Source organism: Netta rufina (assembly GCF_964035555.1).
Source record: "Netta rufina genome assembly, chromosome: 2".
NCBI classification, from domain to species: Eukaryota; Metazoa; Chordata; class Aves; order Anseriformes; family Anatidae; genus Netta; species Netta rufina.
In genome coordinates this window covers 10,370,185-10,386,057 of record NC_140124.1, presented here as the reverse complement: position 1 = coordinate 10,386,057, position 15,873 = coordinate 10,370,185, and the positions used below count along the sequence as shown (strand labels likewise).

At 35.3% G+C, this 15,873-nt stretch overlaps 1 protein-coding gene across 2 annotated transcripts in view; it reads left to right on the top strand.

Moving 5' to 3' along the window:
• Positions 1-14,552, top strand: part of ESYT2 (extended synaptotagmin 2) — an 80,633-nt gene extending 66,081 nt beyond the window's left edge. For both annotated transcript variants that reach the window (XM_084283009.1, XM_084283008.1), the window contains 9 exons: positions 3,555-3,629; positions 4,343-4,429; positions 5,225-5,374; positions 6,153-6,541; positions 7,819-7,917; positions 8,684-8,815; positions 10,191-10,296; positions 11,327-11,376; positions 11,492-14,552. In XM_084283009.1, the coding sequence (XP_084139135.1) occupies positions 3,555-3,629; positions 4,343-4,429; positions 5,225-5,374; positions 6,153-6,541; positions 7,819-7,917; positions 8,684-8,815; positions 10,191-10,296; positions 11,327-11,376; positions 11,492-11,537 (1,134 nt within the window). In that variant the 3' untranslated portion in view covers positions 11,538-14,552. The remainder of the gene's footprint in view (positions 1-3,554; positions 3,630-4,342; positions 4,430-5,224; positions 5,375-6,152; positions 6,542-7,818; positions 7,918-8,683; positions 8,816-10,190; positions 10,297-11,326; positions 11,377-11,491) is intronic.
• Positions 14,553-15,873: the final 1,321 nt, after the last annotated feature.

Below are 15,873 nucleotides of genomic sequence, written 5' to 3'. Positions count from 1 at the left end.
AAAAATGAGGAAGGAAAGGACACAAGACTGCTGCAGAGAGTTTTTCATGTTCATCAAAGAACAAAAAGCTTAAATTCCAGCAAGGAACATACCAGTAGGGCTTTAAAAAGCCTTTGAATGATAAGGAGAGTTAAACGTTTTGATCAATGTGTCTGGGGATATTGTGCAGTATCTGTGTTTGAAGGTCTTAAGTACAATAATCTTAGACCCTAACATATCTAAATAAGTACTTTTGGAAGACTGCTTAATTTTATTTTACACACACACACAAAAATATTTATTTATTTGTTTAAAAAAGCCAAGCTTCTTCCTCCCCCCCCCAGTTTCATTATATTGTATGTTCCTTCTGAAACAGAAATGTCAAAACTGAACACTAGGAATCTTGTCACACAGGCTGGCCAATATATGGATGTGACATCCCCAAAGAAAATGTAAAAAAAAAAAAAATATATATATATATATTTCTGCATGAAGCTTAAAATCTTTTTTCAATTTTTAGTCCCTTCTAAGTTTGTATTTCATGAAAGCATTTCTTTTGGCAGAGCATTATCTTGTGTTCTGTTCATCATCCAGCATGTTTACAAAAGCCACTATGCAGTTATTTTTTTTGCCATATATTGCAGCTTTAAAGCAGAATTCTCCCTTTAAATAGAAATATGTGCTTGTAAAAAAGCCAGACATAAGTATCCTGCTTTGAAATAGGTTTTATGTCAAAAATATATTTCCTGAAATTACCTCTTTTGCATCGAATGCTATCAAAAATTTTCCATCCTATTTTTGTAATTTACACGTGTCACTTAAAGAACAATCTATTGTTAGTAAAATAAAATGCAAAACTTTGCTTAGTTAATGGAAAACAGTCAGGTGTTTTGTTTTGTTTGAACTATATCAGTTCAAACTCCTCCTGTTAGTTTACTTGCATGTCTTTAACTGAGTAAAGTATATTTATTTCTAGACAGCATGCAGTCTTTTATATCATTCATCTGGTTAAGAGTCTCAAACAACTAAATTTTTTATAATAATCTATGTCTTGTTAATACTTCGAGCATAGTAATTCCTCCTACAAAAGCGTTCCTTCACATAACCATTTGATTTACCACAGTAGCTTCCATGTTGGGAAAATATATGCAGCCAAATTTTAAAAAGGTTAATATAGAAGGTAGTGCTTAGGACAGCAAGCTCTCAATACAATCTGTTTTATGAAGGTTCTTTATTACTATAAAAGAGCTGATAAGGAGAGCTGATAAGAACTGATAAGTGTATTGAAAGGATGTACCTCAGTTTAAAAGCGGAATACAAACATTCAGAGAGGATATGGGGGAAAAAAAGCTTTGTCCATTTTTATTTATTTATTTTTGTTTGTTTGTTTTAGTGATCCCATCATTGTTTTGTTTGAAAGATTTGTGTGGTCTTTTTTTTTTTTTTTTTTTTGGTCCTATGTTTTCATGTAATAATTAATTAACCTAATGAAATTGCTTCATTGCATGACTTTACTAACCCTTCCTGTGTTCATTCTCTCCTGACTTAAAAGCATAATCCATTAGAATTTAACCCTGATGGCTTGAAGAAGGCTGCTGTTCAGAAAGCCCTAAAGGTAAAACTAATATAGTTGTCCATTTAAGGTCACAACAGTAATTGGAAGTGCACAAATGCCTGCAACACTTTCCTTGCAACAGTGAATGGAATTTCTTATGCCAGATCTGTATTTAGTGCAATTCAGTTTTATTTACCATCTGATTTCAAGAAATGGTCAAGATGCTGGTGAAATTCTATGGTGTGTGGTAATCTGAATTTTAAATCAGTCAAGTAGAGCATTGGCTGCTTTAGAAGACCAAAATAAATTAATCCTGAGAACTAGTGTGAAGAAGTATTTAAAGAACAAAGCCGACATGAAAGCTAAGACATCTTTTACATACTGATACTTTACTGCTCAACTCTGAATGACTAGCCAACAAAATCAATGTCTTACGTATTTTTGAATTAATCATTTTTCTGTTAGATGTTTTTGGAAGCTTTTACATCTTTTATATGAAAGCTGAATAAATTCAGCCCAGCCTTTTGATATGGAAGACTTCATGTTGACTGGCAAACTTGGAAGGCACAAACCAGGTTCTCAGCTGGAGGAACTTGGACAATAGGCAGGCTATAGTAGACTGAATATCCTGTCAACAGCAAAGTGGCAGATGTTAGGGGTGTGTTACTGTCTATTTAGCATGAATTATTATTATTTATATTTATGTATGAGAATAAGCAACAGGGTCTTTTTGCAAACTAGTGAAGTTTCTTCATTTTATGAAAAAAGGGAGCTTTAGACACCTTTTTATGGGTGAAGAAAAAATGAAACAAATTTCTCTTACCATTTTTCCCACCATCAGCTGGAATGTAATCTGACTTTCTTTGTATTCCTTAGACCTTGTAGGCTGTTGTCTTTGATTAAGGCTATATACCTTTTATTAGAAATCACAAAAGAAAGGCAGCATTCATCCAAGAAAGGAGTGATTTCTACCAGCTTTTTTTTCTAGAGGAAACTATTGTTAATAAGCAGTGTGTCACAGTGTCACATTAAAATCAACTAATATTAGTAGAAGTATGATGTCAAAAACATAAATTCAGATCCAAAATTACCTTAAAATACACTCATTATTAATTTAAAAAAAATAAATTATTTGAATTATTTGTGACCTTACATGCATAAAGTAGATTTTAACTAACTTTCTGTTTACGGTTTCCTACAGGTAGAACTCAAAGTATATTAACTATGCATACTGTACTGTCTAGGCCTTTTAAACTGCATTAACACCTACTTGAGATGATTAACTTTCATGTCTAACTTTTCTTTCTGACAATTTTTGTAGTTAATTTAAAATTTTTGAAAAAATGTGTTATTGGGAATGTTCCTTTGTGTATGTAATTTGTTTCTAAACTGATGTTTATTTTCACAGTTTGATGTAATGCTATACAGCTGGTGAGCAAGGCTCAGATATGGCAGATGGTTGCTTCTCTAGTAAAGAGTATTTGGTAAACTGTAGAAGTATATGTCAGGTACATCATAGTGAATCTTCTTTCTCCCCAGACTGAAAGTGGGGAATATCAGTGTTCTGGTATTACATCTAGCTTAACAATAATACTGCCATGTAAATAAAGTGAACTTTCTGAGTTTGTGTTTTTTCCATATCTTCCATCTATATGCCTTACTCATTTTGCAATTTTAACTATGCTTCATGGGCTTTGGGCGTTGTTGAATACTCATTATAGGATTTGCACCTTTTCAGTTTCATCCAAAGAAAACAGAAAAGAGTCTAAAATTCCTGTTTATTTCTAATGTTTTGTTTTAGTTTACTTAGGGAAGTTGGACACCTTCATGTTAATGTGTTCACCAGCCACTAGCCAGTCTGCCATTCCAGCCTGTTGAATAAAATGCTGAGAATAATAGATAGTCATACAGTAGAATGCAAATTAATTGTATTTTTAAGATGCAGACATTTAAGTTTCAGAGGAGACATTTAGGAGAAGAGTTTAGTCTGAAGACAAAGTTTTTGCTTTTTCTTTACCAGTCAGGAAAGAAAATAAACAGCAATCCCAACCCACTTGTTTTGCTGTCAGTTGGACACAAGGCACAGGAAAGTAAGGTAAGTTCCTGCTCTCTGTACCTGTCTCTGTCTACAGACATTTGGTAGCACTTTGTGATTGGTATTGGCTATCAAGCCCTTGAGCACATCCACTGCTCTAAAAGTTATCACCAGAACTGAAATTTCCGATGAGGACCCAAGTATTGAATGGGTTCTTAATTCAAGATGTCTGTGAGTAGAGACCAGATTTGTAAATGTCCTTTCATAGTAGGTTCTGATCTGCAGCTGGGATTCCTGCCACAGTAGTTGTGTAAGTAACACTGTGAGCAAAACACAGGCTTCAAAACACTGATCAGGATTTGAAAATGCGTAGACAGAAATGTCTAGGTTGGAGGGGACCAAGAAGCTCATCTGGTACAACCTTCAGTTTAAAGTAGGACCTTTGATTAACCAAAGTGCTGTGTAGCTGTCATGGGTATTTCCAGCAGAGGAAATTCTACCACTTCTACAGGCATCCTATTTCAATGTTTTATTGTTTTCATGGTGAAGAATTTTATGTATATGAAAAATAAGAATTTCCCCTGAAGCAGCTGGTGGCTATTGTCTCTTGTCCTGCCATTATGTATCCTTGTCAATGAGTACCTCCACCTGGTCTATAACTACTTTTCAGATATTAGATTAGATCCCCCCTCCACTGCCTTGACAAGAGCTTTATTAGACAAACATATTTTACAATTTGTCTGTGTCCTGTTCTTTCTGTTCTCTGACTTTAGATTCGATACAAGACCAATGAACCAGTATGGGAGGAAAACTTTACTTTCTTTGTACACAACCCCAAAAGACAAGATCTTGAAGTTGAGGTACATTGTCTCACTCTTTAGATACCTTTCTTTTTTAAGACATTTCAGTAGAAATATTTAGATGTTATAGGCTGTTACGACATAACTATTATATTGTGAACACCATTACAGTTATGCTTAAATTGTTTTTTAATACTAGGCTATGAAATGTTATTAAAAATAAAAAAAAAAAATATTATACCCAGTCTTTCAGTAGAACATGCTTGATGACTGTTATATTTAAATACATAACCTATGAGAAGAAAAGTAATTTTTGATGTCTGTTTTGAATCTTAAGTCTTCTCAATTGCTAGCAGAAATACCATTATGTATGGCTGATTTTGTTACCTTTCTCATACTGAGGAAGTCTTTGCTTTATCCAAATACCATATCCCCTTACACTGCTGAAATGTTATCCATGTAGTAAATGAGGGCTGTCGTAGTTGCTATTTCTCTAACAGTTATGGGAACTCATTTTGCACAGGCCATTAGGAAACCACAGATATTTTGATCAGGGATCAACTAGATATATATTCTAGATGTCGATGTAGTTGGTTAGTTGTCTTGCTGTAGTTGTCTTGTTAGTATGTCTTGCTGTAGAAGATAGGGATGAAGAAAGTAGGCATGAAGTATATTTGCTATTTTCTTCTTCAGTGTAAAGTAGTTTTATGATCAGGGAAGCTTGATTGAAGAACTATCTATGTTCCTTGTGCTTTTGTGCTTTTCTTTTTAAATAAAACTGTCATTTCATTTTCTTTCTGTGGTTTTTTACAAAGTAGATGATAACAACATTACTTACCTTCTGTGTTCCTTCAGGTGAGGGATGAACAGCACCAGTGTTCTCTGGGGAACCTCAAACTGCCTCTAAGTCAGTTGCTAGAGAGTGAAGATTTAACTATGCATCAGCGGTTCCACCTGAGCAACTCTGGTCCAAACAGCACTATAAACATGAAGATTGCACTCAGGGTACTCTTAAAACTTTTCACATTGTAAATATATGAAAGTGTATTTAAGACTATTATGATTTCTGGTCCTTTGTCTTTATGAAGAAGATGGTACCTTTCCTTGGCTGTCTGTCACAATGCCTTGTGTCCTTTGGCCAGCAGTGATACGAAGTACACAAAGATATTCTATAATTCAAATACATTCTATTTCAAAACCAGAAATTCTTGGAACAAAACAGTAATCTGCTTTAATTAAGACTGAGTTTCCCCTTGTTTTTAGGCTTGGAAACTGTATGGAATCTGAATTCCTGCTAGTCTTTTATGAATTAATCTTGATCTTACAGTCACTGTAAGATCACTGAAATCGTTATCTTGCAGAAATGGAACAGAGGTCATCATGGTCAAAAAAAAAATAATAAAGTTTATGCAGAAAGGAGGTACCTTCGTAGTACTAGAAAAATTCAGACCAACTTTCAAGTACATTGGAGACTTCATCAAAAAGCTTGCATGCTTGAAAGTTGGTTTTTGTTTTCCCCCAGGTAATTTTTTTGCATAATACGTCAGGGCACCTCTTTGGAACACTTCTGTTAATTTCTGTTATTTGTTCTTTTCTATGGCACTTTATGTAATATATTTGTAATATGAAACTATTTCCTATTGTAAATGAGTGTGACCAAAATTTTTGGTCCTGGTTTACTGTCTTAATTTAACAACTTGTCACTAAGTACTCTCTGTAAAAACAAATATATTCCTCTTTTTTTGTAGTATAGTAATATTGTATGTATTTTAACTGTATCTAGGTCCTTTCTCTTGAAAAGCAAGCAAGATCTCCAGATCATCAACACTCAGCCCAAGTAAAAAGGCCGTCTGTTTCCAAAGATGCAAGAAAATCATCTTTTAAGCCTCAGGTTCCTGTCTCGCCACCACTTGATTCAAACAAACCTGTTCCAGCCTCCCCAGTGACTGACAGTGATAAAAAGACAGATGTGGCTGAAAAAAGTCAGCCTCCCAATGCCAGTCCTCAGTGGCCAACAGATCTCAGCCGAAGTTCTTCGAGTCTTCATGCCTCTAACTTCAATTATTCTCCCAGCCACCTCTCAGTCAAGGAACCAACTCCTAGCATAGCCTCAGACATATCTCTGCCCATTGCTACACAGGAGCTACGGCAAAGACTACGACAACTTGAAAAGTATGATGTTAATTACTTGTTTTGCAATGCATCTAAGTTCCTTTATAAGAAAATGTTATGCAGCCAAAGAAATAGCTCGATTTGCATTTCAGTAATATTTTTCCTGTTGCAGATTGAGCCTGGAATTAGAAAATCAGCCTTTGAACTTTCTGCTTCCTCTTGGTACCTCAGTTAGACAGATTTTGCAATTAGAAGTTACTACACCATTGTTGTGATCTGCAAGATAAAGTCCACCTTGCTCTCATTACTGCACTGACTATGTAGTGCTGAAAAGAGTAGAATGGTGAGAAGGAAGGATTTGTGTTGGTAAAACATTAGTCACACTCATGTCAGTAGTTGCTTGTTTCACCACTGAATCATATTAGCATTAAGCCAATTTAAGCTGACTATAGCTGGTCTTCTTCATAAATTACACAGAGGGATAGTTGACTATAAAGAATGCTAAGTGACTGGTCAGTTGTTATTCAGTTAATGAGGATTGCTGCAACTATGATTTCTTAAATTCTCTATTTTTTTTTTACTTACCTCAAAGGGCAGCTATACTTACCAGTCAAGGTAGCAGAGCAGCTATCCTACTCTGAATAGGAGAACAGAAGCCATTAGATCCCTGTTTAAGTTGGAAGCTTCTCTATGAATCTAAGTAGATTCATAGAGAAAGACAGAGAGTACTCAGAGGAGTATGACTCAGTCTTTAATATAACGTTTGTTTTAAGGAATTAAAGACCATGGTTTAATCTGCTGTTGACTGTCTCTTCAATCTATACAAGCCTACCTGCTTCTGTGCTCCAGTTCCCTATTTATTTTAGGATCCTTTGTCTTCATTTTGTCAGTCTCTCTTTTAGTCCAAAACTGGGTTAGACTTAATTATGATAAATGTTGAAATACTACTTATTATTTAACACACAAATTTAATACTTCATTATTTGCCAAGAGTGGTAAAGCTATGGCTAAGGAGGTCCTTTATTGCAAGCCCCATGTATTTAGGTACTCTGACCTTTATTCTTCTTATTTGTTTTAGTAAGAAAATACTGAACAGGAATATTTCATTCTAGCCTATTGATCAATGGCCTAAACTATGAGAAACTGATGAAGATTTGAAACTGATGTGAAGATTTCACATTTGTGTTCTCTCGTCTTTCACGTTGGTGCAGTGACAGTTGAAATAGATAATACAATATTTCTGGAAATACTGTTCTGAAGTACTTAATGAATTTCAGTTGGATCTTACTGTAAACATGTTATTTAAAAGCGTATAATATTCTGCTTTTTCACCACAGTGGAACAACTTTGGGGCAGTCTCCATTAGGACAGATACAGCTAACAATTCGTCATAGTTCACAAAGAAACAAACTGATTGTGGTAGTGCATTCCTGCAGGTGAGCATAAGACACCAAATTTTATTTTTAGTTCTTGATATATGACTTTGTCATATCTTGACATACCCTCTTAAACTGTTTGATTGCATGGATGGTCTTCATTACTTTTAAAATGACATGCTGACTGTAATTATTTGTAAATACAAAATCATACAGAGCTAGACTTACAACAGAATCGGTTAAAACTGAGGATTTCGCTGTGTTTTTTCGTTTGCCTATATCAGATTTTAGATTGAAATGGTATGTAGATTTCTACCAGAAGTGTCTAAAATCTTTATCTAAGAGCATGACTTTTTCATGGAATGACAAAAAGCATGATTTTTGGAAAGCCACATGCAAGCACTGAATTGGATTCAAGAAACATTAAGTTTCCAGCTCTGCTGTCTACTTACCATTTATCTGACCTTGTACAAGCTACTGCTTAGCAGTTTTTAGATTTTTTTTCCACTGTTTTATGTATTAGAATGTAGCCAATATGTAGCCATACTTTGTGCAGGATATCCCAGAACTGATTTATGTAAGGATTCTAAAATACAGTTATCATAAAGATGCAGATGATTCTCAAACGGGTGTTATGTTTCTAGAAATATTTTTCCACAAGTTTGATACTTCATGCATGGGAAACATCAAAGATATGTATGTGGTGATGAAGTGAACTTTGTTTAAATATAGAGTGCTAAATTAAGGGATAGTAGTGTGGACACATGCTTAGCAATGTCTCATTTATTTTCTAAAAATGTTTTTCCTTGTTCTTCACTGGTCACAGAAATCTAATAGCATTTTCTGAAGAAGGATCCGATCCATATGTTCGAATGTATTTATTGCCTGATAAGAGAAGATCAGGAAGAAGAAAAACACATGTATCAAAGAAGACCTTAAACCCAGTGTTTGATCAAATGTATGTTCTAAACTGTGTGTAGTAGTTCTATATCATGTAATTATAAAGCTGCCAAACCAAGGTTTCTCAGCTTACCTGAATGGGTGAGTTGTTGAAACTCCCAGTTGTCACCACCAGACTTGCTCATACATTTCTCTTCCTCTACAGATAGCTCTTTCCATCCTTCTGTTACCTGTTTCCACTATAACCCTTCTTACTCTGTCACCAGCCACTCCTCTCTTCTGCCTTATCCCATGTTGCATTCTGTTTGTGTGAGTAGCTAAGAAGCAGCACGCACTCCTGGGGCAGCTGGTTGGAACATGAGTGCCTTTTGGTTGGCCAGTATGGCTGGTATTGCCAATGTAGCCTTCTTGACAAGAAGCATGTAGATGTAGATTCTGACTGGCCAGTTTGCTGGCTTGTCTCCTCTGTAGGACTGGCCAGGCAGTGTTTGTACATGATCAAATTGCTTGGTCAATCTACTTTGTGGTACTTCTCAGCATCCAGTGAGTCAGGAAATTTCCATGTGGATTAAATCCTGACCAACAGGTTGGGATTTGTGCAAGCTTGTGCAGAATTTCATTGCATACAGATCCTTATCTTTGTACTTAGCTTTCTGATGATGGTTTCACTCAGATACATACCTCTTCCTCCCTCACCCATCACTTCTCAATAACGAAGAGCATTCTCTATAGATAGGAAATTAGTTTGGGGAAAAAAAACACTTCAGTACATTCTGTCCAAGGAAATCTGTAAATTGTTAGTTAGAGGCTCTGGTAGATACACCTGGTACTGCAGCTCGCTCCTGTTTATCCCAGGATTTGTTCTTCTGTGCTTTTCAAAGTAAAAGGTATTGCTAAGCGGTAAAGCTGCTTAAAAACTGTAGTGACAAACAGATGTAGGTTGCGGTGCAATCCTGCCCTTACTTTCTGTAAGTTTCAGATCTAGCAAACAAAATGCGTTCTTTCTTAAAAGTTGATAGTTTCCTTGGTGTGAAAATGAGCTCTGGTTCTAGAGGAATGAAGATCAAGACTGATCAGTCTTTTCATTCTGGAGAATAATGCTGAGCTGTCAAGATAGTAGGATTCTTCACTTTCTTCTCTGTAGAGTCAGTGATTGGCCTTTTGTTTGTTTTGTTTGTTGCTTTTAGCAATGGGACAGAAGTATCAAATGTTTGATGCTGATTTGGTATTAATATTGATCAAAGTATAGAAGAAAAATTTTAGGCAAAACTTTGGGATTTTTTCTCTCATCATTTATCTCAAGGCTTTTTTGGGGGGAATTTGTTTGGGGAGGGGCATAATTTGTTTTAGATTTGAATTGCTGTTTTGCTGTAGGAACTGAACTTGCACTTCAGTTACAGCATTCTCTCTAAAGCATCACTTTTTTCTGTCAGATTTGATTTCAGTGTTTCCCTCCCTGAAGTACAGAGAAGAACACTAGATGTAGCAGTAAAGAACAGTGGTGGTTTCTTGTCCAAAGATAAAGGGCTGCTTGGCAAAGTAAGTTGAAAATAAGCAAATTCCTTTAGTACTGTATGTTGTTATATAAAGATTAAAATTCTCTTGTGCAATGAGCTTGTTAGTGTTGACTGACATAGCTGATTCAGGTAGGAAGCTTTCAAAAATTATAGATGGCTTAGATGTCAGGCTTCAGTAAAGGAAGGAATGAAGTGCTAAGGATGAGAGGACCTACATCAGACTGTGAGGTAGTAATCTCTTCTAGAGAATGGTAAGTTTTGAGGCTGGCAGTAAAAAAAAAAAAAAAAAAAAAAAAAAGTAATAATAACCCTGCATGTCTGATTTATTAATTATACAGTCAGAGAAACTAAATAACAGCCAGTAGAAAACTACTGGTATCTCAGGAAATGGTCTGGCAAAATTGCTGGTCTTAAACACAGGTGGTTCAGACATCTTACTTGCAGCAGCGGTGAGAGCTTTTGCATTATGTCAAACCTAAAGGACAAGAAAAATTACACATTTATGCTTAGTAATTAAAATTCCAGAAGATCCATGAAAAAGAACTACTGGAGGCATTCCTAATGCCAGAACCAGCTACTGTGTTTATACCTTCACTGTTCAACAGGCACTCATTAAATCACTGTGTTTCCTACACATAGGAACAGTGTGTTCTTACACCCATGCAGATTGCCATATTCAAACTCTGTAAAGAGGATGACCACGATTCTAATCTCTCTCAGTTTCTGGCGAATGGTGTTCTTAATTTTCCTGTTTACAAGGACGTCTGTTAGCATAAATACATCATTTGACTGCCATATCCTTTGTTCAGAAGTTATGCTTGTGAGGTGCTCTGGGACCAGTTTAAGGGTGCAGATTTTTAGCTTAAAACTAGCAGTTTGAAACTGTATTACAAGCCTACAGATAGAAGTTAGCTATGATGGTGAGATTGTAAAACATGTTGTTTATTAATAGTATTATTTATCCTGTAGTTGACAGGATTGTCAAATTTAGTCTTTAAAAGATGTTGAATGAAAGAGACAAGGTGTTAATCACTAATTTCAACTTTCCACAGGTATTGATACCTCTGGCATCTGAAGAACTTGCTAAAGGCTGGACCCAGTGGTAAGTATATTTCCTTTATTAATAATAATATTGCATACTAATAACTTGTATGTTATTAGTGTTAATAATATATGCTAAATGTAAAAACACTTTCCTTTGTTCTCTTTGTTTTCAGGTATGACTTAACAGAGGATGGTACAAGACCACACGGTGCAAGCTAGGTCCATGGAAAATGGGAATTCCCGACACATACCTTTGCCAACCTTTATATATTTTTTAAGCATTGTTCTCACAGATGTACCAATATTATTTTTATAGCTTTACCAATTTAGTTGTTATACACATGCCCAATAATTTTATAACACTTGGTCATTTTATGTAGACATACAGTTTCTCATTGTTAAATTTTGTATTTTAATTTGCTCAACAATTTTCCATGTTACTGTCATGTGCAATCGTAAAGTAACCTTTTGTGTTTAAGTTCATCTTTATGGTGGTTATACTTATTAGAAAGTGAAAAGATGTTTCCTGCCTTGTTTTATATCTCACCAAGCTATACTGTACCATGTAAATATATACTATTTTTTTATAATTCTTTCATGCTGGTTTGAATTAAGAAGAAAATTAGATAAAGGATATAGATATTTTCTTCTAAATGCATGTTAATTTCTTCAAATGAATCTCTTTTGTCTTTGCAGCACAATGGTCTTAATGTTAATCATTTTGTGATATTCTTCAAAAACAAACTGCAGAAAAATGTTTTTACTTTATTGTGCTTCTGGCCCAGTGTGGCAACTTTAAAATGTACAAAACATTAACATTTTAGTATTTATATATAAATGTATTATTGGAAAATCATGCTATAGAATATTATAAACAGAAATGAGAATTCTATAAATATTGTATAAAGAGAGGTCCATGAATCACAATTTATAAATTTGAGTTTTCATTTAATGGAGTAAACATTACAAACAGTACAGTTTGTTATACAGGTTCACTTGGGTTTTGTTATTTATTCCTGTACTCTACAGTACTGAACACATGACCCTTTGAAGGCATGAGGACATGGATTTTACTGTATTATAAACAAATCTCTATTTAGAACTGTCCTGTCTGCCTTGTTTCACCGATAAGGAATACAAATCGGCGTGCAATGTAAGTTCATACAGTAGGCATACGTACAAAACATATGTTCTTTTTATTATAGCATACTATGCTAAATAGTTTATTATTCTATACCTTCTGTAATACTACATTGGAACACCAATATGTAAGAAAGTGTGAAACTGAGTTGAAAGTGACTGTCTTTACAGTTGCCTCATTGCTACTTAGCATGTTTGGTGCATGAAGAAAATGCACGTCAGTGGTCCACACAGCTTTCTTGAGAAATAATGGCGTTCTACTGAAGCATTGCCATAGTCTGCTGCAAGATCAGTAGTGATACTCAAACTGATAAAAGTAGACAGTTGCAAGTTGAAGGGAGAGTATCAGCCTCAACAGCTGAGCTCACAGCTCTAGTTTTATGAATTATGGGGTGTTTTTGTATCCTGAACTGATTTTTCTTTTGCTGGTAAGTTTTCTTAGACTGTTATTAAAAAAAAAAAAATGTGCGTTATGAATCCAAGAGAACAGTTGAGCTCTTTCAGAGCCAACAGCCTCATTCTTGGATAAGTATGCAATTAGACAGAAGAAGTACATTATTTAGCTAAGATTCTAGAATGATCTCTCAGCCAAGAAAGAATTTTGAAGCATAACAATAAACTCCTGAAATTAGCTTTATTGTAAAATTACTGATGGAACCTTAATTCTAGATGTAGAATATGCCTACATTACTAGATGTACCAAAGTGCCTACCATAGATGTAGCTTTTTGTCTTTTTCAAGTTTAAGAATTGACTTACTTCAGTTTGTCAAAATCCAATTTAACATTTCTCACACAGATGTGACACACACATACACCTCTATATAGTGATGGCCTTCTTATTGCCACATTTTGTACAAGACAATTTTTGCAAACAAACCTACGTTGTAGATTTTGCTGCTGTTTTTCTGAGGGACTGGGCAATAGAGAGAGGTTCTATGTAAGAAATGTTTCTGTTTGAAGGCTTCACTTTATATTGGATTGTATGAGTGTCTATATACATATACACTCATCTGTTCATCTAAAATATATATATTATGAAACAGATTTTCTTTGCTAGATCTCTGTTAAAATGCTAGGAATGAAAAAACAGAATTATCGTTAATGCAGTGGAAATACAAAAAGCAAAAGGCGTTTTAAGAAAGAGGTGTGCATGCAGTAGTTCAGCACAATTGTCTTTTGCCTTGGTTCAGCCAGAGGTGGAAGGACTTTTGCACTACATCTTAGCCAGTGACTCAGCAGAATCTGATCCCAAGCATGCAGATAAGCAGTTAGACTGATACAGTGCTTCAAGTCTTAAGTGAGGTCTGGGGACTGATGTTGGAAGTCTGCACTTGAACAAAAAGAGCGCGTATTTTGTCTTCTGAAGTCTCCAGGGGAAAAGGTGCTGTGTTTGGGTAAACACAAGATGATACCACAAAGTGAGGAACTGAATAAATTGTAGAGGACAGGTTTTCAAAAAAGCTCAGGACCCCCCATTAGGGATAAATTCATAAGAGAAGTGCAGTTCCTATTTAGGAATCCGAAATGGAGAGAATGTAATTCAGCAACAATGCAAATTCCATAATTCCGATTGTCAGGTAGCAGTCATGGATGCCACAGTATTTAGAAATGTTTAGGAGAGTGAATCTGGATCAGAATAAGATTGCCTATTGTTGGTAGTGGAAGCAAACCTTTGTATCGTAGTTACCAGGTTCTGAGTGTTCTGTTTGTATGGAAGTAGCGAGGACAAACACCACTTTTCCTCTGGGCAAAAATTGCACTTCATTATCAAGTCAATGTACTCAGTATCAACTGATAGCTTTTCATGTAGTTCTTGTTTATCCTGTGCCTTAAAATACGAACATATGAAGATGTTTAAGAAATGGCTAAAATGAGCTTTGTTACATGTATGTATCAACCACAGTCTCTAGTATTGAAACTGTTTTTAGGATTACTCTGCTTCACTGACATGAAAACCAGCTCTCTTTTACCGCAGTGATACAGCCCAAACTCAAATCAGCATGCATATCAATCAAGTTTGGGTTAAAAGAATTTTAGTTTTGTCTTGAATCCTTTATCAGAGCTGCAGCTAATGGTGAGAGTTGAAATGAGAACAAAGGGTAATCAATTTTGTACAGATTGCCTTTTTTGCTCATGTAATTCTACATTATGATGCATGTATTCAATAAATGGTTCATATGGAAGTCAGTGTCTTGCTTCCCTCTACACACACCCCGTTTTTTTCTCTTTTGTATTTCCTGTCTGAATTTGTAATCTAAGCGAATTTTATCCTGTTAAAATAGCCACATGTTCCAACTACTGCAACCTAGGTGGCCTTGCTGTGAGGTGTACAGGCAGATTTGGGGGTTTTACATGAGAGAAAGTGGAGTGAGAAGTACAGGATGAATCCCTGAACTGGGGAATTCCATGCTTGTTGGTTTGGAACAGGTTCACACTTAAATTGAACAAAGAACATATTAAATCTTTATTTCTTTTTCCTCATAATATAATCAATTAAACAATTTCTTACAATTCTAGCACATACTAATTGTCATGAAATATGTTTTCAAATGCACCTGGAACTTAAATATTTATAATACCTCTTCCCTTAAACAGCTAAAACATGTCTCAATTCCTAATAATCAGTTCTCATCATCCATAGATAAAAACTGCAGATGTTCATAACCTGGGCACTACTGTATTTTGAAGGGACCCCACAGGATACACATTATTGGTGCTAACTACAAAATTACAAGGTTTGTGTTGTAGAAGGGTTTTTTTGGAGGAGGTATCTTCCTTTGTAGCAGAATAAATGGTTTCTGTTGATCAAAGACAGGACAAATTTAGATCCAAATCAAACCTTCCCTTCAGGTGGTAACTGGACCCGCACTTGCAAAGCGTGCTGCCTGTGTTCACGAGAACTTGTCAGAGTGTACAACAGTCCAGATGGGCTTGGTTACTGATCTGATGGGCTCAGCCAAACCTAGACTTTTTCTTAACATTGGTTGCAATGTGTAAACAGTTTTGGACCATCCTCTAGTTTCCATCTTAGAGCGTATTTGTCAATATTGTTACCAATACAGTCATTTCAGCTAAGAGCTGAATAAAAAATTAGTTTCCTGTGTGATTTCTGCTTTAATTATTTTAATTATGTGTATTTCCCTCCCAGACAAACTCTGAATGTTAGATGGTACCTTGGACATTTGGTAGAAAGAACCAAAAATTCAGATGGTCCCCAGACCTATTTGTGGCTGTAGCTGGCTGCTGAAGGATTTGAGCTATTTCATGACAAGTATTGTTTTTATACACCTTAACAAAGTGTCTACCTTTATCATTGTGTGATCTTCTGCTAATTTCTAAGGCTTACTGTCAGGATCTCATCAATATTCTCTGCCATCTTCTGAAATACATTATCTGAAAATTGCAAAGCAGCTG